At 35.7% G+C, this 24222-nt stretch overlaps 1 protein-coding gene across 3 annotated transcripts in view; it reads right to left on the bottom strand.

The window, feature by feature from the left end:
* MTX2 (metaxin 2) overlaps positions 1–24222 on the bottom strand; it is an 89284-nt gene that overhangs the window by 41033 nt on the left and 24029 nt on the right. For all 3 annotated transcript variants that reach the window (XM_072612409.1, XM_072612411.1, XM_072612410.1), the window contains exons 2-3: positions 11520–11567; positions 10462–10508 (exon numbers count right to left, since the gene is read on the bottom strand). In XM_072612409.1, the coding sequence (XP_072468510.1) occupies positions 10462–10508; positions 11520–11567 (95 nt within the window). The remainder of the gene's footprint in view (positions 1–10461; positions 10509–11519; positions 11568–24222) is intronic.

Genomic DNA, 24222 nt, shown 5'->3' with positions numbered 1-24222 from the left:
TTCATCCATAATGTAGGGACAGCACTGCCTATATGGAGACAACTTCACAGAAGTGTTGTGGGGCTCAGACGAGATGTATGTAAAGCACTTTGCAAATATAACGCCTTATATAGATTAAGCTAATATTAACATATCTCATATCACTTTTTCACATGGTGTATGTACCATCATGAATACTTTAACCACCCCCAACCACAAAGTTGAGTGTCCTTGCATAGCTCGTTACAGCGGTAAGAATCAGACTTCCACTCTTGTTATATATGTACATACGCTGAGAATTCCAAACCTCTGTATTAGCCTTAAAATGAATCACTTCTTAACCAATCTAGAAAGAAAAACAATTTAAGCTAAGATACTTATAGAGAAACCTAATTATGTTTATTTTGCTACCTTGATAGCTCCTTGAAAGAAAATAGATTATTAGTATATGCTCTTATATATTTCTTATATCTATCTTATAAGTTATTCTAAATACATTCTCAATATCTAATTTTTTAAAAATAATGCACTAAAAGTAAAAAAAAAATCTGGAAAATAATGCACAAATAAAAAGTGAATAAATATATTTTCTATAAACCAAGCTAGAAAAATAATTTGTTCATTTTAAAGAATAAAAACAATAAGGGCTTTGTAGTTTCCTTTAAAAAAATGTTTTAACCCACAGATGAACACAAAAAAACTAATTTTAAATAAAGTTTAGAGATAAAAGCAAATATATCTAGGTGGGTAGAGTAGAAGGTAGGCCATCATAAAGATTAGTAGTTAATTGGGTTATGGATGTTACGCTAAAAACCAGAGCATCTGCTACAATTTGAAGATATCAAAGCATCACAAGGGTTAAAAAATATGTAATTGGAATATACATTATTTAAAAGTAATAAAGACTGGAGGCGGAGCGAAGATGGCGGAGTAGAAAGACGCACATACACATAGCTCCGAACCCACAACCCACACAACGGCTAGAGGGGACCAACTCACGGTGAATTCTGCACCCAGAGGCCAGGGAACATTGGAGCGAGGGAGATTTCTGTTCCGGAGAGACCTGCAAACCTCTCGCGGGGGGGGCTCCTTCGCGCTGCGGACTGGGCGCCGGGACTGGGAGCTGAGTGCAGCCCTGCAGCGGCCGCGACACCGTGAGTGGGCTACAGGGACGGGGTCTCCGGCGGCGGCACAGGCCCCTCCACCCACAGGTGACGGGGGTCAGTGAGAGAGTCTCTTTGGCGGGTCGAGAGGGGAGTGGGGTGCCCCCATAACTCAGGCCCCCCCCCCAGGATGTAGAAGCTGAGAGGCGGCTGCAGACAGGGGCTCCCCAAGCTGGCGGGAGCCTGGATCCATTGTGAAAGGTCTGTGCATAAACCCCCTGAGGGAACTGAGCCTGAGAGGCGGCACTGCCCAGACCTGACCACCTGAACTTAATTCTCACACTGAATAGCAGCCCTGCCCCTGCCAAAAGCCCTAAGGTGGGAAGCAGCATTTGAATCTCAGTCCCCAAATGCTGGCTGGGAGGACCAGGAGGTGAGGTGGGTGTGAGGAGAATATTCAGAGGTCAAGTCACTGGCTGGGGAAAATGCCCAGAAAAGGGAAAAGAAATAAGACTATTGAAGGCTACTTTCTTGGAGAACAGACATTTCCTCCCTTCCTTTCTGATGAGGAAGAACAATGCCTACCATCGGGCAAAGACACAGAAATCAAGGCTTCTGTGTCCCAGCCCACCCAATGGGCTCAGGCCATGGAAGAGCTCAAAAAGAATTTTGAAAATCAAGTTAGAGAGGTGGAGGAAAAACTGGGAAGAGAAATGAGAGAGATGAAAGAAAAGCATGAAAAGCAGATCAGCTCCCTGCTAAAGGAGAACCAAAAAAATGCTGAAGAAATTAACACCTTGAAAACTAGCCTAACTCAATTGGCAAAAGAGGTTCAAAAAGCCAATGAGGAGAAGAATGCTTTCAAAAGCAGAATTAGCCAAATGGAAAAGGAGATTCAAAAGCTCACTGAAGAAAATAGTTCTTTCAAAACTAGAATGGCACAGATGGACGCTAAGGACTTTGTGAGAAAGCAAGATATCACAGAACATAGTGAGAAGATTGGAAAAATGGAAGATAATGTGAAATATCTCACTGGAAAAACAACTGACCTGGAAAATAGATCCAGGAGAGACAATGTAAAAATTTTGGGACTACCTGAAAACCATGATCAAAAGAAGAGCCTAGACATCATCTTCCATGAAATTATCAAGGAAAACTGCCCTGAGATTCTAGAACCAGAGGGCAAAATAAATATTCAAGGAATCCACAGAACACCGCATGAAAGAGATACAAAAAGAGAAACTCCTAGGAACATTGTGGCCAAATTCCAGAATTCCCAGGTGGAGAAAATATTGCAAGCAGCTAGAAAGAAACAATTCAAGTACTGTGGAAATACAGTCAGGATAACACAAGATCTAGCAGCCTCTACATTAAGGGATCGAAGGGCATGGAATAGGATATTCCAGAAGTCAAAGGAACTAGGACTAAAACCAAGAATCACCTACCCAGCAAAACTGAGTATAATACTTCAGGAGAAAAAATAGTCTTTCAATGAAATAGAGGATTTTCAAATTTTCTTGATGAAAAGACCAGAGCTGAAAAGAAAATTTGACTTTCAAACACAAGAATGAAGAGAACCATGAAAAGGTGAACAGCAAAGAGAAGTCATAAGGGACTTACTAAAGTTGAACTGTTTACATTCCTACATGGAAAGACAATATTTGTAACTCTTGAAACATTTCAGTATCTGGGTACTGGGTGGGAGTACACACACACACACATGCACACACGCACACATACATAGAGACAGAGTGCACAGAGTGAATTGAAGAGGATGGGATCATATCTTAAAAAAAAAAAATGAAATCAAGCAGTGAGAGAGAAATATTGGGAGGAGAAAGGGAGAAATTGAATGGGGCAAATTATCTCTCATAAAAGAGGTAAGCAAAAGACTCATTAGTGGAGGGATAAAGAGGGGAGGTGAGAGAAAAACATGAGGTCTACTCTCATCACATTCCACTAAAGGAAAGAATAAAATGCACACTCATTTTGATAGGAAAACCTATCTCATAATACAGGAGAGTGGGGGACAAGGGCACAAGCAGGGTGGGGGGGATGATAGAGGGGAGGGCATGGGGAGGAGAATGCAATCCGAGGTCGACACTCATGGGGAGGGAAAGGATCATAAGAGAATAGAAGTAATGGGGGACAGGATAGGATGGAGGGAAATATAGTTGGTCCTATACAACACAACTATTATGGAAATCATTTGCAAAACTACACAGATTTGGCCTATATTGAATTGCTTGCTTTCCAAAGGGAAGGGGTGGAGAGGGAGGGAGCTAAAGAAGTTGGAACTCAAAGTGTTAGGATCAACTGTAATGTTCTTACCACTAGGAAATAAGAAATACAGGTTAAGGGGTAAAGAAAGCTATCTGGCCCTACAGGACAAAAGAGAAGACGGAGACAAGGGCAGAGAGGGATGATAGAAGAGAGAGCAGATTGGTCACAGGGGCAATTAGAATGCTTGGGTCTGGGGGGGAGGAGATAAAAGGGGAAAAAATTTGTAACCCAAAATGTTGTGAAAATAAATGTTAAAAGTTAAATAAAAAAAAAGTAATAAAGATTGAACTTAGAGAAAGGAAAATAATTGCTGAGGAGAAATAAGCAGAAAAGGCAATTCAAAAGGCAAAAGAAATCTTTAAAAGAGAAAATCTACAGACAGAAAATGACAGTAGGGACCCCAAAGAAGACACCATGTCAGAGAGCAGGATGCCCTTTTTTAACAAAACTTTCACCTGGAAATGACATCTGAAAGGCAAAGTTCAATTTTTATTAATAGTGGGTACAATTAAACTTGCAGATATGATTCAAGTAAGGAGCACACCAACAAGAGCGATCAATGAATAAGGGAATTAATATAGGCTTCCCACAAAAGTCATAGTAAAACTATTACAGTTTCTAAATGGAATGTGAGTTCCAAAATGAGTGAAGGTAAAGACAAAAGGGTGAAAATTACATAGCACGATTGTTTTATGACTAATCTCCCAACACAGGTATGTATATAAAAGATGTTAAGTCTTGCTACTCAGGGATTACCATGTAAGCATGAAAACTAACCATGACTAGTCTAGTCATTACTGTGCAAAATTGAATAAGTGTCATTAAAACCTATAGCTAAATAGCATATTCTGGAATTATTAAAAGAAATGCTATTGTCACTTAAAGGGAAAATAAACTAGTTCTTCTCTCATGTTTAGTTTTTGATAAACTTTTGATTAACAGTAACTCTTAAAATGGAATAATTTCATAAGCAGTCCTACTTTTTCCTTCCCTCTTTCCAATTCTCCATGCAACATTATTTGTTCTAGAAGTTGTGACAATATTCTTTTTTTAACACTGAAACTATCAGTATTACTTGCAAATGCAATGCAAAACAATTCTGATTTTTAAAACACCAACATCATATTTCATCTTCATGTCAGATAGTTGCAATGATTTATAGTTTTGAATTTTAGGGGGTTTTAGTTTTCAAATGAATTTAAACTTCCAATTATAAAAATTACCCACAATTCTCACAGTAACTATATAAAAATTATCCTAGACAACAGACCTCAAATTTCCTTCTTCAGAGACAGACATCCTATTCATTTCATAATTAACTCTGAAATACTTTGTGTAATAACTCACTATGGAATATTTTAAAGCATAAAAAATGCCACTGTGGAAGCACAAAGTAAAAATGGTTTTGTGTTTTCATTCATATTCTGTTTCACCAGGACACAAAGGAAAATCTGTGAAGACAACTAAAGAATTATTCTCCACCTTATTGAAGAGACATGCTTTAAAATTAAAAACCATGAACAAATCTATCTACAAAATAATTCATTTTTTATATCAAACAGCTGCAGACCTTGTAATTGAAATAATGTGTCTAAGGTTACAAATGAAAAGTGTTAGGTATCATTCTTGAAGTGACAGATTAAGTTCCTAATCCAGTTATGGTAATGGCCACATTGGTAGTTTAACATAAATTAAGACCTTAATTATATTTGTGGCTATTTTAAACAAAATAACAAATTCCTTTGTACCTGTGAATGTAATTTATAGCAAAGCCAGGTTCATTTTCCAAGCCAATCTATTTCCCACTGCAGAAGAACCCTGTTATAATGGTATAATGTAATTCTTGTAGAATGTTGAAGGAGTAGATTCGCTGGTAGCACAGAGGAGGTTTTGAAGATAAATGAAGATGCTATTCATTCAGGGGTAATTTCATCTTAGAACTATATGAAAGATGTTTCACTCACATGTGGTAGCTGTATGGCCTGGAATTTAAGTGTATTTTCGGCTCAAATGTAATGCTGCTAGATCGATTATGTTGATACTGTATATCTAATAATGAAGAATTCTAGCCTTTTTCTGTTTAAAAAATGGGCTGTCATTTTTTCATTCCACTACTGTGTCTTTATTGTTCTTTTTACAGCAACAAATTAAAATCTGGCTTGCTGTTTACTTTATAAACAAAAAGTATACAGTTGGTAAAACTTAAAAGTCTATAAGAATTCTTGACCAATAGGATCTATTTACCACAGAAATAATCGCCTATCTGTATTATGAAGTCTTTGGGAAGTTTTTAGTTTTAAATTTCAGTGACACTTCAGGATGTGATATGTAAATTTTAAGTTTACTTTGTTTATACATGGTAACTGTCAAAAGGAAAAGAGAAATATCCATTAAATTAGATTCTACCCATAACCACACAGGCTCAGTTATTTTTTACAAAATTCACATGTTCTACATATAAACCAACCCAACGTTAAATCACAAAATGCTTTGTTATATCAGGTATGCAGAGGTAATAATAAATTAGCTTAGGAATTCGAATTCAGTGAAAACAAATAGCAAGTGTCCATTTGGGGGCTCTCACATAACACTGAAACTAAAAGGATGGAAAACCCCCTACTCTATTCAAATTTTCCCTAAAGTTTCTTTGCTTCTTCTATTCTATCCTCTCCCCAACATAAGACCAACAAGAGGATGAGTATATTTAAAGATTTAATGTGCTTATTACTTAGTTTCTTCTCTCTAAGAGATAATCAGGGAATTTTTGGGAAGAGACTAAAGAAGTAATGGGGAACTCTGGAGAAAAAAATAATTTCACCCTAAAGACAAGTGGTTCATTTTTACATTCAGAAAGTTATATCAAATTGTATTAATATTTTAATGTAATTATGTTATGTTACTATGTATTATGTTATGTTACTAGCTCTTACTATTAAATATATATTAATTTACATTAATGAGTGATATCAGGTCAACTTCTACCCCTACAACTCCTATGAAAAGTCTTATTTAAAGCAGAAAAGTACCTGACCAATGTATGTCAGGAAATCGGAAAATATTCCCTCAGGCACTTTTCAGTTGTCTCCTGAAGACAACTTTTCAGTTCTGAATGTCATAACATAAGTTTACGGGACTGACAAATATATGTTGTAAATCATTTCTGTAAAGGTTATTGCTGATTCCTACAAACGCCTTTTCTAAAATGTTGTTTTTTCTCCTCAGATAGGAATCAAGACAATTCTAGAACTGATTATGAGAGTTTATTTGGCTTGGCTAAGAAATGTCAATCTCACCACAGAATTATCAGTTAAGAAATGACCAGTGATTAAAATAAAAGCAACCAATAATGGTGAACCATTAGAATACAACCATTTCACCACCAATTAATGTGTCAACAAAAAGGCACATTTTGCTGAAAGGAAAAAAGCAAGACTCAGCTATTTCTTTATCGGCAGGTCTGACATGTTCATGTTCGTGGCCCTGCATTAATAGGCCCTATAAAAATGCTGACTTTTTTTTTTTTTTAAGGATTCAACTGACTAATATAAGGTAAAGAGTTAGTTCTTGTTGACATCTCCCTTTTCTTTTAGGAGACAGAATATTTTTTTTCAGAAAGTATAAAGGAAAAGAAAAGTAAGTAGAACTAAGTAGGTTTTTTTTCCTTTCTAAAGGTAAAAACTCATCGAAGAAAAAGTTTTTCCCTTCATGAGGTATTGCAATAATGAGTATGACAAAATTTTAAAATATCTTTATTATATTGATGGATTTTTTAAAGGTTGGGCAATCTGAACAATCCTCATACATTCTAACTATGTTCAAATCCTTTTGAGTATTACTCTTCAGGATTCATTTAAATGAATTTTCAGTTTGAAAAAAGTAAATAATAACAGAAAAAATATTATCTTAAAACATTACATTTTCATTCACCATAATCTATAAGGTACACATACAATTTTTTCTATTTAATGAAAGTTATCTATTCAAAACCTAAACACTACTTTTACTTTTTAATTATTTTTCATCTTTTCGAAGAGCTCTGTTACCTATGATTTAATATGACCCTCACAAAAGTCCTTTGAGGCAGGCAGAGTCAGTATTACACTTACTTGACAAAAGAGGAAAATGAAGGACATTATATTAAATACTTTTCAGTGCTACAAATAAACACAAACAGTAAACAGTATTTTCTAGAAAGTCAAAATTCAATGTTCACTATATGCTGGATAAATATACAAAGGCTTCTTATAGCCTGAGAAAAATTAGTGTAAAATCTATTTTCCTGTTTGTGAACATATATGAATGAATAAATAGGAGGCTAGGAAAGACACTTATTTCATAAATAGAAATCCCTCATCCTTCTGGCTGCTACCTTTGGACTATCTCACTACTTATTTCCGTAAAAAACATGAAGAGAATAGGGAAGAAACATGGTAACTCAGTTATGTCTATTTTTCAACCAAAAGAGCTCCTGGCATTTGTGAAACTTAGTACTTAGAAGAAAAAAGCCTCCTGAGTCTAGAGGGCAGACACTTTAAAGAATTTAGCTTTATTGAAGTAAACCTTTAAAAGTTCTTTATCCATCTTTTTTAAATCAACAGGTTGATTTTTTTAACATCATACATTCAAATTGTTCTTTCAAGTTTTTTAAATGTTTTCTTCATGACAACTTTGCGAGCTAGCTAATATCTATTAAGAATTTTACAGAACTGAAGTTCAGAGAGAAGAAATTACTTGCTCACGGTCACACAGCACCAAAGTTCTGAGACATGACTGGCAGTAAGTCCAGTGCTAAAAAAAATAGGGTCTACTTCATTTTCATTACCAAAAATATTTTGCTGAAAGTGAGCTGGAAGCTAGAGGAAAAAAAATGGCAGCCATGTACCATAAATGGATCTAGTGTGTATGTCTCTGTCTCTCCTTCCCATCCTCCCTCTTTTTCTTTTCTCTCCTTTCTCCCCCTCCTTCTCCCTTCCATTGACCAAAAGGACCAACAAACTTTAAGATACTAAGTACATGGCTATTGGAGTCAATACACAAGGATCATTTCTTAGTCATGCCAGTGTCTAAAAACAGAGGAGAAGTATTGTGTGGGAAGAACATGCTAGGGAAGATACTAAGGTCCCTTTAAACTGAAATCAAAAAAAATTGCTTTAATCATTAAAGATCTGACCACTTCAATTTTACAGGTAGAATAAATATCAAGTCTATGTAGTAAGTGGAATTTAAATTTCCTGATGGTTAAATTGGCAGACTATTAAAATATTTGATGTGTGATAAGTTTGTTATCTTTTAGAAAATAATCAGGCATTTTATGGATACCTGTCATATTGCTTTGATCAGTTTTGCACATCACAAGTGAGTCCCTGTACTCATTCTTCTAAATCAATCCTGTTCTACTCTACAGAAGAAAATTACTCCATAAAGTTTAAATCAGATATCTGCAAAAGTCACATTTATAGTCATGGCTACTATCAGCTGTCAAGCCAAAGAATATTGAAGAAAAACAAGAATTTTTAATATATTCTAGTTAATTTATCATCTAAGTGACACGTGTAGGATAACAAAATTAAAATGGTAAAATGGTTAAGTAAAATTCTACATTTAAAAAGTAACCTTTTTCTTGTTTGGTTTTAAATCAAAACTGATTTTTTTTTTAAAGGAGCAAGCCCAGTGCTCAAATGAATGAGACTTAGACAGATATGAATGGCTAGATAAAGTCAACACTAAGATCAAATGGTCAAACATTCAGCAAAAATACTTATTTCTCTCCATTTCAAAGGATTATTTAAAACATAACAATGGGTGGACACTGCCATCTTGGGACTTGTCTAAATTAACATTCGATTATTTCAACATAAATACCTTTGTGACAAAATGTACTGCACTATTTTGTAAGATGTTACTCTTTAGCTAAAATACTCATTCTTTTTTAAATAAGAAAAGTGGAAAGTATAATGTTAGACTAATCGACAACTTTCTGGTATCAGGTATAAGGCTAACGTAGTTATAAGTGTGATAGAAACAAAGTTATAAAAGTCTCAACAGAAGCACATGTGGACTTTATGAAGATTCTCTATATTGTAACTGAAATCTTGTTAGTTATAATGATGGAATATAACATACTGATTTTAAATAAGGATACATAACAAACAAGCAATTGAGAAATTTCCACTCATCCAAAAAATTTCACTCACAAAAGAAATACATTAATTAGCACATCATCACATAAAACAATAAAAACTTAAAGGTATATTTTGAGTTCTTAAGAAGAATGCAGTGTTTTTTTAATTAAAGAATTACTGCATAATTTTTCATACACACACATGTATACCCAATACCTTTTTACTTTTCATTTTCTAAAGAATACTTTTTTCCATCTTAACTTTCTCATATTTTTCCTCTTAGCTTATTCATCATCTTTACTTTTTGAAAATCGTTTTCCTTGACCATTTTAAATCCAACTAAATGGGACTGAACCTAAAAATAAAATACTGTAATTTGTATTAACCTATATTATGAAACTTATTCCTCCCTAAAAAGTTCTTTGTGAAAGTACATAATTTCAAAGTCGTATCTTTTTCAAAAGTACAATCTGAGGATTATAGTCAGGGATCTTTTCCAATGTAATTCTGATATCCATCAATCTGTGATCAATGTGTACATAAGGAACAATTACAAATGAATAAAGTTTCTTCAAACTGGATTAAATACAGAATGAAGAGGAATGAACAGGAAGATGTCTAAAACTAAAGATGTCTAAAAAATACCATCTATAAAAAAAAACATGAACACACTGTGTACGTTCCCTTCACTACTGTCACCTAGCAATCTAGAGAGAACAACTGTGCTTTAAAAACAGGATGGTCTTAAATATTTACTAAAAAAGACCATGAAGGTCTAAATTTTAAGTTGACAAACATTCGCTAAATAAAAGATATTAAAATTCTACTTAACAGAATTGTGCCAATAAAGGCAGTATTATATAACTATAACAAAACATATTGGAAATTTTAAAATATGTAGTGCTAGAAACTTAAAATGAGGTAAATCTTCAAGAGAAATGTAACATCCCCATTTAAAACAAATATTTGTTTACCTGAACGGCAAGAGAAGAAGCATTATCAGAAAGCAAAATTTGTTCCCCTGTAGGAAGAAAATGAAAGGATATCCATTCAAAAATGTGGCTTCTAAACTAGTAAAAAGTCATTTTTTAAAAAAATTAATTTTAGCTTTCCTCTGTAAAAAAAAAAAAAAATTACACACCAATGTCATCATGTAATTGCAGCAGTGCTATTATGTGATGATGGTTTTCAGCTATATTACCTATATATGAATGTAAAATGTAACAAGATCTTTCCTCTAGAATTGCTTTGTCATTTATCTCATCTTATCAGATATATATATATATGCACATAATATATATGTAATTAAAAATCCCTCCTTCAAAAAATATTTGCTTTAAATTTTCCAGGATAATTCCTTCGTACTCAATCAAAATTAAGTAAAATAGTATCTGCTCACAACTCCTCTAGTTAAAAGTGAAAGCATTCAGAATCCTATAAAACCAGCTTGCAGTTAATATTGCACAGTGTGTCTAGGTCTGTCACACAAAAGAAAGATGACAAGTTCGCTGCAATAAAAATTCCATGCTTAGAAGACTAGGGCCGCTGCCTATTAGTCTTCATTACTTTGCAGTCTTCTGACAACTGTAGCAGGCTGCTGAGCCCCAAATGGGGTCCATAATGTGATCTGATGATATATGAAGAGCTGCTAAAGGGAGCCTGAACCATCCTAGCCTATACATTTTAACAGTTCCTTTTTACTGAGAGCCCACTTTACCACAAGACTTCAAAAATCTGCTGCCTCAGCTATTGGTGCAGTAAATCTGCCAACGGTGCCTGCAACCACATCATTTTACACTGCCTACAGCAGCCAATATAATGAGTCAATAATAAACCAAGGACCTTATAGGCCATGAATACTTGGTTTATATTGGCAAATGCAAGTTAAACTAAAACTTACTCTTAAGACAAATAGAAAGGATTCCCTCTACTAATATTCTGTTTCTCTTTGCTGCTACACATACTGAATGAGGTTTCTTTTAAACATATTTTAACAGGAAGTGATTACAAATTACAGAAATAAAGCACCCACCTTTCAGCTGCTGATAAAGTGTAGCATCTTCAGGCCAAGGTTCTGTAGCTGTAGAGAAAAAAAAAGTTGGAATTATACACATGGGGAAAAATAGTCCCCAAACCAAATTAATGAATGGGCAAATTCGCCTATAACAGAGGCAGTTGCCAAGGTTACCTTAAACATGGTTAACTTTCATTACATTGCATTCCAGGTGACAAGGTGGGTTGCAAGGTAGGGGGAATGGAGGAGGAAAAAAAGATTTTACGTTGTCCTCAAAAATTAATGTAAAATTTTAGGTCTCCATGAATACTATCATACTCATAAAACCTCTGTTACTTCTTTCAAACATAATCAGATCCACATGAGAGGTACAAATGCATCTTATCATGTTAACTTATTTTTTCCCATTGTCCCTAGCCAGTATTATAATGAAATAAAGAAGAGGCCTTTTATAATATTCTGGAACATTCCATTGCCCTCCCAGCTCACAAAAACAAGCTAAGGCAAGCAAAGCAGTATGAAGAAACAACATGTAACCACAAAGTAAAAACAAACCACAGCTAGTAAAGATACTTTCAAGCCTGAATTCATCCTTAGCCTTATTCCTTTAAACTCTTTTCTGATAACTTCTTGTAGCCAAATTATAACAGTATTAAAAGCAAACTGAATCCAGAAAACTGGGCACATCCATGATGATGCAGTGAATTAGATAATATTATAAATTACTTGCTGATATTACTGATATAACAGATTTTTAAAATTCTCATTTCTAATTATAACGACAGTGAAAATAACTAATGCTAGCAAAAAAGTTAAATGATCTTTTTCTAAAGCCACAATACTTCAAATGAATATTAATAAGCAATTTCTTATTATTTGTGTGCTAGTGCTGACAACATACCGCCAAATTCTGATTTTTGTTATTCAACTCTGATTGATTTGTTTTGGGAAATATTATGTCTGTAAGAGTCATTCTTAAAAGTCCAATCAAGATTTATGACAAAAGTAAACACTTCTAGCATTAAAAAAAAAAAAAAAATTACATTAGATTTAGTTGGATAAGGTTTCAGGATTTAAAAGAAACATGGAAATGTTATAACATTACTGCGTTGCTACGGGAAATTTGGGCTTAATTTTGAATATAACTCTAGGTCAAGTGTAAAATAAACTCAAATAACCAAAATACATAGGGGTCTGTATAGGGGTTTGGTTTGAGAGAGAGAGAGAGAGAGAGAGAGAGAGAGAGAGAGAGAGAGTGTGTGTGTGTGTGTGTGTGTGTGTGTGTGTGTGTGTGTACATGTTATGTGGGAAGGGGAGGTAGAGAGACACCAAATGGGGCTTGAACCTGTTGATTTCAACAGTACAGGAAATTTCCAGTGAAAAAATTCCCTCTACTAAGACAGGTCTAACACTCATTCTTACAGAGTGACAGACTACACTGACGTTGCAGCGAAGTGACTGCCCAGGGTCACAAGAGTCACAGAGCCAGCACAGGTCAGAAACTGAATTGGAACTCCTGAGCTCATGATGGACTATGGCCAGATCTCTATCCACACCACCATACTGCTCCTACTTATGTGCATAGGTTATTAACCTAAATAGTATACTTATTATCTAAATGTTATCCAATATATATTTACAGCAGCTACTATTTCCCTTCAAATCCGTAAGACATACAAACATCATAAATACGGGCAATTTTTAAGGATGATGATGCTCATTTTACAACCCACTCAAAAAATTCCTATGTAAAAACTCTGAAGATAAAATTCTAAAAACTAAATGTTTTCAAGTTCATTGTGGATTTTTAAATCACTAAAACCTCAATTAACCAGAATGCACTAATTCTGAATTGTTTTCTGAGCTCCATTTTCATACCATGTCCTAACTGCTGCCCCTACTACTCAGTAAATTCCACCAGCTCACCATCACACCTAGGATCAAATATAAACTCCTCTTTGGTATTTCACACTTTTCACCACCTGCCTCCTTTCTACCTCTTTCTGTCCTCACACATTATTGCACTCCACTCACTGGGTTCCTCCAGTGCTTGCTATTGCGTACACAAGTGACTCACCCAGCTGCTTGTACCTTCCCTCCAAGGTTATTCTGTGCCTACTCTGTATGTCTCTTCCATACACCTATTTTACATACATGCTGAAACCATCAGAATGTTCTTTGAAGACATGGGTTTATTTCACTTATGTCTTTATGTCCCTAGTGTTCCACATTTTTTTGCCTAGAACACAGTAGGTACTTAATAAATTCTTGCTGAGTGATTCAATTCAACTAATATACATTAATCACATATTATGTACAAGGCAGATACCAAGTGACAGATATACTTCAACAAAAAAGAAAAGAAAATCCCTATTTTCAAGGAATTTTTATCTTGTAGGAAAGAGACACAACATGTCCTTTTCTAAGGATTATGTCAAAACTATTCAAGATATGGGAGGAGAGAGAACTGGTGCTTTCCCCCTCATAGTTGAGAAAAATGACAAACTGTGAGCACATGACAGCTAATGCAATGTGTAGGCTTGGGCAAGTCTGAGCCTGATCTTTAAGACCACTGCATACTTGCTTCTGCTTTCTTTCTTTCTTTGACTAGTGCTGTCAAACATGAGGGCTGAAATAAAAGCGTCCACCGTGAGAGGTACTCTTGCGTGTATGAGAGATTAGAGGTCCCAAGTTCTTCAATGAAGCTGCCTGGTGGCAAGCAGAGCTTCTGCATCACAAAGAATAGCCACTGATAACCTGACTTGGCAGAAGACATGGACAATGGAGCATGTTATTTGTACACTGTGGCACTGAGGTAGTGGTCGTTGTTTATCCAAGGTACTGAAATATGAAATGCCAGTCCCACAGACTGCTTACATTGTTTCTTTTTAGGTCTTTGTTAACTGGGTGACTATTAGAGAGCCTTTGTGTTTAGCATTTAACTTGCATAGAGGAAATAAACAGCTAACTTATACCACATTCCTACTGTACACTATTACCTTTGAGGAAGGCATTAGATATAAATATAAACCAAAACTTAATTTTCCCAAAGGCCCCAGAGTTGGGGGAAGTGGGATGAAGATGGGGTATAAAAAAACCAAAGAGTAGAAGAAAGAGCCTCACTTCTCTTATCCAGCCAAGCAAACCCTGGACTGAACCCAGGATGTACCTGTGTGGGTACAGATCAGAGAGATGTCCCTTAGTAAAGAACGAGAAGGTGCAGTGTCCAGCAGGGGATACAATGGTTATATCAAAGGACAAAGTAATTTTTGGATTATATTTATATAAGCACTTTAACCACCAACGGGGCCTTTGGGAAAATTACTTAAAGCTTAGTTTTGATTTAGGTCTATGGTCCTGGACTTTGAGTCAGAATGCCAGCTCCATAAAAATTCCAGCTGTGTGACCAAGCACAAGTCATTTAACTCTGCTGAAACTCAGTCTTGTTATCAGTAAAATGCATTCTGGGTTACTTTACAGGGTTGTGTTTTTGCCTTGTTTTTGTTTTATAAATCTGGACCTGTGATTTCCTTGGTACAACTTGCTGCCAGTGAGGAAACAGCTCAGTACCTGTTGTACAACCTCAAGTCTTAGACAGTTGTCCAGGACACTGAGAGATTAAGTGGCAATTTGCCCAGGGTCACATATCCAGTATCAGTCAGAGGCAGAACCTGAACTTGGATGGTTATGATTCTAGGGCTGTCCTATTCATCTCACCAACCTGATCTCAATAAAATAATATTAAAATAATCTATTTGTACTAAAATGCTTTATATAAATGTAATCTTTTATCATCAAAAAATAAGTATGATGGCACAGAGAGAATATACAAGGTAAACTGAGAAGAGACAGCTAATAACCAGATCAACTTTCCTAAGTTGGAGGCCTCAGACCTTAGCCTTAAAGGCCAGAGCTGGGGAATATCCTGGAGGGATGATTTGGGGGATAGTCTGGGGGATGGTTTAGGGAAGGACTTCACAAAGGCAGGAAGTAAACTTCAGGCAACATCTAGTAGCCCATTTTAATGGAAAGATAGAGCTGGTGAAGTAGAGTCATGAAGATCTGGCTGAAAAGAAAATGCTGAAGGGCCTTAAACTCTAGGCTAAAGAGTTTGAATTTTGCTCCACGGAAAACAGAAAGCCACTGAAGGTGACAAGGAAAGTGACAAGGTCAGTCCAATGACAATAACTGTTATATTTCTGCATGGATATTTCACTAGAAAAACTTTCACTTTCAAAATTCATCTTAAAACATTCAGGAAAACAAATGCCCTCATCCTTCATCAGTATTATTTCATTTGTCTTCAAATCCTCTAAAAGAAAACATTTAAAAAAAGAGAAATTCATTCTTAAGTGAAAAAAAAATTGCAACAAGAGGAAAACAAAAAAGTTTAGTAAGAGGAATTTTGTTATTAACTTTTTTTAAGACTCTCTAGCAGTTCAGTTTTGTATGTAATCCTCTTTGTTTTTATATTTTTAAATACTGTGTTGATTGCTAGATTAAATCTTTTTAAAATTCTATTCTAGAACTGATTCTTACTTACAGGAAGAAATTCATTGCTGGGTCAGAAATGAAGTAATAGTGGAAGAATGCAACCTCCAAAGGTTTATGTCAGAGATAAAGAGGAGAGCTGGGCAGTTTGGTGAGTATTCTAGATTTGAGAAAGTAAACTGTTAGGGGGTTCAGAAGAAGCTAGGTAGAATTTCATGGACTACAGTTTGACAAAGAAAGGCAACCCAGGAAGAATGGAAAATTCCCAGGAATGAAATCTGAAGACACGAAAGGAAACAATGCCAACGAAAAAAAAACTCGAGTTTCCTAGAGACTAATGAGGATGCACAAGGAATTCACCATGCAACTTGGATTTTATAGAGGTTATGTAGAGAAGATGGAGGGCAAGTAACAGAGGATGAATATAAAGGAATGATACTGTTCAGTAAAAGTATTAACAGGCAGGTGAACGTAAGGGGATGGTACAATTCTGTAAAAATAGTAGTAGATGTGCTAAACCTCAGAATGAGCTGAAGCTGATGGCAAACGGATTTTAGAATTACAGTAGGAGAAAGAAGAGCATCAACCAAGAGATACACCCGCTGGTTGGGGTGACAGATGATAACTGACAATGGAGAGAAAGCAGATGCAGAGTCAAGAGGACAGAGTGGCAGGAAGAATCATGTCCAAGACGCAAAAGCATGAGACACCAAAAGAGTAGAGACTGGCCATCAGTGAACCAAGTACCCCAGTGAATCCCGGAATGAGCACAGGGTACAGGAAAGTGGGTCATCTGGTAGCCCTATTGTCACTACCCAGCTCCAGGTGACAGATGCAGGGCAGACTCAGGAGGGGACCTGTACCTAGGGCTGTCAGAAAGGAGCAACAGCAATCATAAACTCTATCTGTATACTGAGCAAAGAACAAATTCAGAAGTAAACAGTAGTCATGTGGCTCTGATCCCAGGGGAAGTAGGGCCTCAGTTTTAGACTTAACCCCAAGCTGAAGCCTGCAGTAGAATAACAGGCAGGAATCCCAGACCAAAAAGAGAGTCAGTCTTGCAGTACAGTCACTGAATCAGCAGTCACCCTGAAGGTGCTAAAAGGAGATGTATTCTAGATTTGAGAAAGTAAACTGTTAGGGGGTTCAGAAGAAGCTAGGTAGAATTCTTGGACTAAAGTTTGACAAAGAAAGGCAACCCAGGAAGAATGGAAGTAGCAGTTTACCAAAACTTCCAACCAAGGACAAACCAGGAGACAAATACAGGCTAGTGAGTTTGAAAGGGAACAGTTCCTGCCCTACTAATAACCTTATTTCTTTTTTTGACAGGATTTCTTAACTAGTAGACGCAAGGAAATTCTGAAAATAGTTTTACCTATATTTCAGCAAAGTATCTGAGAGTATTTCATGTGACTCGTGGAAAAGATGGAGAAACACGGACAAGATGGCAGTACAATCAGATGAATCTGAAACTGTCTGCCTGTTCAGACTTGAATCAGAGTTCTTAATTGTTCACTGTCAACTTTAAGAGGTCTCCAGCGGATTCGCGATCCCTGGGATTCGTGCTTGGTTCTGTGCTGTTCTACATGTTTATCAATGATGTGGATAATGGTCTAGAAAGTATTTCCATCAAATCTGCAGAGCGCACAATGCTGAGAGGAATAACTGACACAGCAGACAACAGGATTTTTAAAAAAGAATCTTTACAGACAAAGAATTAAAAACAAAGTACATGTCTATTGAGTAAGGAATGGATAAACAAACTACGCTGCATGCATGCAGTGGCATGTTACTGCCCTGTAAAAAATCATGGAAATGATGAATACAGAAGAGATATGTGAAGATTTATATGAATAGATACACAATGATTACAACTATATAAATAAAAATGACAGCAACAAAGGAATGGAAGCTGATGAACGTTATGAAATTATGAGGACCAAGCTGAGCCCCAAAGAAGAGATATGAGAATGTAACCCTTTTCTTTTTTTGTGGAGGTGAGAAGACAATGGGTATAAAACACTCCATATAATGTCAGACTTTGGCCGATATGTTGGTTAGTTGCATTAAACTTTTTATTCTCTTTTTTTACTGTTTGTTTTAAGAGATGGCTGGCTGGCTGTGATATGCTGAGAAATATCAGTGATATAAAAACAAAAACTACCAATAGAAATTGGAGGAAAAAAAAGATCTTGACTGACTAGACCACTGGGTTGGAACTAAAAAGATGAAGGTCAACAAAGATGAAAGAAAGGTCTTACACTCAGGTTCGATGAATCAACTTCCTAAGGTCAAGTAAAGGGTAGAAACTGAAAGGCAACAGTTTGTTTGAAAAAGACCCAGGGATTTTAGTAAACTGGAAGATGAATATGAATTAACAAGGTGGTATGGTAACCAAGAAAGCTACTTATTTAGGCTATATTCAAGAACAAGGGGTTAACGGTCCTTAGAGTTTAGTTTTGGGTACCATATTATAGGAGGGAGATTGATAAACTGGGGAGAATCCAAAAGAAGGCAAGCAAGAGGGTGAAGAGCCTTTAAGTCAATAAGGAACAGGTGAAGGAACTAGAGATGTTTAGCCTTGTGAAGAGAAGACTCAAGGTGAACACAACTGTTTTCTGTAAGGATTTTCAGGGCTTTCATGAGATAAAAGTATTAGACTTGTTCTGTTTGGCCTCAAAAAGTGTTTGAGCCCCCAACCCCACCTTTTTTTTTTTTCTTCCAGTGCTGCCTAGGAAAACTATCCCAGACTCAATGTAACTCAACAAACACTTCTTAACCATCTACTAAGTGCAAGGATGACGCTAGGTCCTGGGAGAGTAGTTTGAGTTCTTTATTTTGGGCATGGGAATGGGGAGATAAGGGGGTGGGAACTGTGTAATTCCATTAGTATGGGGAATTCCTATTGAGGAAATTCTCTCTTTCAATGAAGATCAGCAACTGTTCTCTAACTTCTAGTCTTAAGAGTTTACTGAGGCACTAATAAGTTAAGTGATTTGTCCAGGAACCAGTTTATTTCAGAGGTTGGTTTTGAATTCAGATTTTCCAGTTTTGTACCAATTATAAGAAAGAGGCTGGAGAGATTCAAACACAGAAACATCAATATACATGACAATAAATCCTGAACTGGCATTCTCGGTCAGCAGTTAAGGACCACCAGATAAACAGATCTTCAAAGACTGAACACCAATAAACTATCTACATTGCATAAATTTGCATAAGTAATTTGTCAGTAGCATTATTAGCAAAGGCAGAAGTCCAAATACAGAATTACAGATTTGGAAGGAAACTAAGGCCCTTTCAGCCAAGCTACACTACACCTTAACAAGAATTACCTCAACAGCACAACTGGACATTAATGGACAAGTAGGCCATCCAGCCTTTGCCCAAAGAACTCAGGTGATAGGAAACTTACATTCCACTTTTTGAATAGCTCTAAGTTTTTCCATATAGCAAGACTAAATTTGCCTCTCTTCAGCTTTTACAAATCACATTTGGGACCAAACAAAACAAGTCTTATCATCTGCCACAGAGAGTGTCCTTTAAATATTTATAGTCAACTATCACAGAATCCCCTCACCCCAGCTTTCTCTTCTCCAGGCTAAACACTGCCAATTCCTTCAGCCCCACTCAATACTCTGGCTTTTAAGCCCCCACCAATGCATTTCTATTTATATAACCAAGTATTCACAATGATGACACATTATGATCTTAAACATAACCATTTACTTAAAAATCAGGCAAAAGAAATAATATCATAGGTACTTACATTAAAGCAAATATATAAATTATATTTGAAATTCTAAACTTCAGTGCCCTCTGTCTCAGAAAATGTCCATAAAAAATTCCTTGGTGAAAGTAACTTCTGTGTTAAAGAGATGCTTCCACTTCAAAGTAATTGGTCCATGTTATACTTAACTATCACCTCTCTAGACAACACATCTCAGCCAATAATGAAAATAAACTATTATACATGTAATAAGGGAAGCATAGCTGTAAATATCAAAACAGTGAAAACTATTTGATCCACTGAGTGTCTTCTCTAATTCTCTTCTTCAAATAAATCAGTTCCTCTCTCACTTATAGCTTCAAACTTCATGTTTATTAAATAATTAAAAATGATAAATGCTTAATAAATGACTGGTTGAGACTGATCAATTATGATTGAGATGGTGTAGTTCTGAAATCTGTTTTTACCTCATTCAATCTCTTTCTTGGTTTAGACTGGATCATCTTTTTAAATCACATTTATGATTAGTATTTAAATTTTCATCTTTTTTCTGTGATCAGATATTTTTCTTATCCAATGATCGTAAAACAGGTAGGGTTTCCAGATCTCCCCCAATATACTGAAGCTTATCACATTCAAAACTCAGAAATAACTGTCTCAAAATTATGTCAGAAATGAACTGCTTCAAAAACTTTCTCTTAAAACTCTGGGCAACAAGATACCTTGGCAACAAGCCTTCAAGAGAGAGTATATTACACTAGCAAAATGTTATTTGCATTCCAAAGAAATAATTTTATATGTGGAAACCTGGTAGCCTGAGACAAATCACCTTTAAAAGGTGAAGAATTTACTTCCTACATATTACCAAGAGACACATCAGATTCTTGCCAACTTTAAAAGCAAGTTAAATCCCTATATTAGAGATATAAAGAAATTAAACCTGGAGAGTAAATAAGGAGTGTCAGAACACATCAAGGTTGTAGTCATCGAACACTCTAACAAATGATTATAGTCTCTAAATTATAATCACATATATATGTGTGTGTATGTACGTATATATATGTATGCATGTTATAAGTTTAGTCTATTTAAAAGTATTTCACAAATACTAGGCCTTTAATCTAGGGACAACTAGGAGGGGAGGGGGCATTATATAGGGGTACAGAAGTGATACTAGCCCTATTGTCATTGTGCTAGTGACCACTTATAAAGGATATTATGGCAGGAATACCTTTCTCGTAGGACTAAATGGCCTTTGAGGTCTATTTCAATTCTAAATTTTGGTATTTCTATGCTTTCTAATGATAGCCTACCATTGTCACAGACCACTTAGCATATTTATTAAATGGGACCAGAGGAGACAGAAGGTGATCCTATGCTGAGAGGGTGCATGGGACCAAACACCAGGGTGCTTGGCTGGGATTGGAGAGGGGAAAGAGGAGAAGCAGAGCAAGACGTTACAAATTAACTAAAAGAAACATCACATATTTCCAATTTTGCCAAGTTTGGCCCTGAATTTCTTATGGTCTGCTTGGTTTTCATTACTAGCAGTTTTCATTAATGAGGCAATTTTATCCTCAGGATTAAACCTGGAATGCCTTGTAAAGTTAAGAATTTAAAAATTTAACATTTATGAATTTGACACTAGGAAGGTATTTAGATGATTTGGAATATGAATCGAATTTGACACAAAAGAATGTACTAATGCTTTTCAAAGGACCCCTCTCCAAAACTAAAAAAAAAAAAAAAATGTGAACACAAATGCTTGGAGTGAGTAGTAGGAGAAGAAAGTGAAAACACGGATTCATGAAGGTCAGGTGAAAAATACACACTAATGGATGACCCATTTTATAAAATGATTTAGTTTTATTCAAAATGTACAGTGATAGTAGAAAGTGGATTTTTACAAAGATGAAAATACACTTATCTACATAATGAGAAGCAAAGCTATAAATATTGAAACAACAGATAATTGATAATTCATATACAAGTCACACACACACACACACACACACACACACACGCTGTTCCATTAGCACAGAATTTGTCTCTTTTAATACCCAAAGTTGCATCTATGTCCTCAATCAGCTACTTAATCTTTGTTAAGGAAAGATTTCTACTACAGTAAGAAAAGTAAAATATTTCCAGTCCTTAACCATCCATTCTCACAATGCAATTGTGCTAATTTTGAAATTGGCAGTTGCAGACTTTGGCCATAATTCTTGAGCTAAAAGGGACCTTCAGAATCCTCTAATCCATTCCCTTCCCCGATTTTACAGATGACAAAACTGAGAATGGAAAAGTGGTTTTTGCAAGTTAAAACAGTGAATTGGTAAATATACTTGCGTAAGAGAACATCAAGAGATATTATATGAATAAATGCACACACACATATACAAACATATCCCCCAAACCCTGAAAAGCAATACAAAATGATTTCCCATTTTCCTCCTTTTTCAATCAGTGTTGTTTATAGCAAATCAATTGACCTTACTATCAATCCAGTATAAACTGTTTCTACCTCCAAACATTTGGGCAACTAGTAATTTGCTAATTTGCCATAGGTATATAGGCAGGTATACATAGATGTGTCACTTAGGGTTCCTTAAGTACTTCTACATGCTTGGAGAAGACACTTGGAAATCAAGTTCAATAATAAGTCATTCTTATGACAAATGATTTATCCCATTCGATTCTGGAACAACTCTGAAAGTCTATGACCTCATAAATAAGTCACAATTCCAAAGGCCTTATTTAGACTATCTAGTCTAAAAGAGCAAGGGAAAGGCCAATGCAAAGCTGCCCTTCATAAAAAAGTTTTTTGGTTTTTTTTAAAGCACAACATTTTTAACATATAACATGACTCTTCTGGCATATGAATGTAGGTGAAGACATAATTTGTAGAATAATAGGCACTAATATTACACGCTGCTTCAGTTCTGTCATAGTTCTAATCCATCAAATTGATTAATGTTATAATAACTCTACACAAACCTATCATTTGTGCACTAATGAAGTCAAACCCAGCTTATCCTTAGGCAACTAGATTCCAAAGGCCCAGAGATGTCATCTCCGTCAGTTTACCAAGTCTACTTGGAGAGTTCAAGCTAAAAAGGATAAGAAATTGGTGTAGCTGCTGCCTAAATTTGTAAGACTTTTTTTACTAATAACTCAATATTAATATAAAAGAATAAAAGTGCCCACAGTATTAAAGAAATGTCTAGCAAGTCTTTAAACAAAGACTAGACTTCAGAAAAGAAAAAAAGTTGACTTTAAGAGGCAGTTGTAAGTAAAAGCAGAAAAGGAAACTGGACATACAAGCTATGTAGCTCTAAAATAGTTAGGGCATGAAATTAACATTTAGTACAGGTTCTAAAATTTCCAGACTTCAAATTGAGATTAGATAAAGAGACTTAATCAATCATAGCTAGCATGTTTGTGTGCTTAAGTACTTTATACAAAAATACCAAATTTGGCATGCTTCAAAGATACAAACTATGTATGACAATGCTAAACAAAGAAGTTCTAAATTTTGTAATGAGTATTCTTGACTAAAAGGCTAATTTTTTTTCTTTTTTTCTCTAAAAATAAATTCTGGCAATCATACTTCAGAAACAAAAACAATCATAAGGAAAGACCAGTAAAGGTCACAAATGAGATAACTGATAGGATGCACTTTCTTCTAGGATGCCAATAAATGCCAAGTTCTTAGGCCCATGACAAACAGCTCAGTGATTTTCTAGTTACAATTAACCAACATCTCTAGCCAGTTATTTTCTGGCAAAGTGATAAGTGGATAAGGAGAACGAATGAAGGACCCTCCTCCACCCCATCCCCAAATTCCTAGACAATGGGAAACTGACCCCGATGAAAGGCTAAGTGAACTATTATAATAGTCCCAGTAGCTTCAATTCCCAGTTATTCAGGAAGCAAAAGTATTCTGTCAATGGTTGCAGTCCTTCAACCAAAGAGCCAACAAGGTGACTAGAAATGCTAGCCAGGGGTGGAGACAGTCTCTGAAGTGCAGAGGATCATCTTTGACCAATTTCTTCTATTTGTCAGTTGAGGAAATTACAGGGAATTACAGCAAGTGGTTAATTGTGGGAAATGAGTGAACCACACTGATGCCATCTTTTGACTCAGTTCTGGAGCTAGCTCAGTTTCCTTTCTATTCAACTATAGGTCTAGTCCAAATTCTGTCCTGTGAGAAAATTTTATTCAATTCAAAATTTTTTTCAATTGTTGGAATTGAGAGAAAACCTTACTGTATTGTTTGAACCTATCCTTGCATGGCTGGGAAACTGGACCACCACTCCTTGCTGTTTACAGACCTTTAACTAGGGACCTAGGTTATGCTAACTAGGGACCTAGGTTATGCTGACTAGAAACCCAGTCAGAAGCAAAGATTGACACAAGGAGTTGTCTCACAATTGTACATCTCAAGCAATTCATATATGTCTTAGCTAAAAAGTAGCCTCATAGCGATCAATCACATACTGT

This window comes from Notamacropus eugenii, chromosome 5, assembly GCF_028372415.1.
Source record: "Notamacropus eugenii isolate mMacEug1 chromosome 5, mMacEug1.pri_v2, whole genome shotgun sequence".
Taxonomy (NCBI): Eukaryota; Metazoa; Chordata; class Mammalia; order Diprotodontia; family Macropodidae; genus Notamacropus; species Notamacropus eugenii.
Note: the sequence above shows the minus strand (reverse complement) of the source record. Positions and strands in the feature narration are given on the sequence as shown.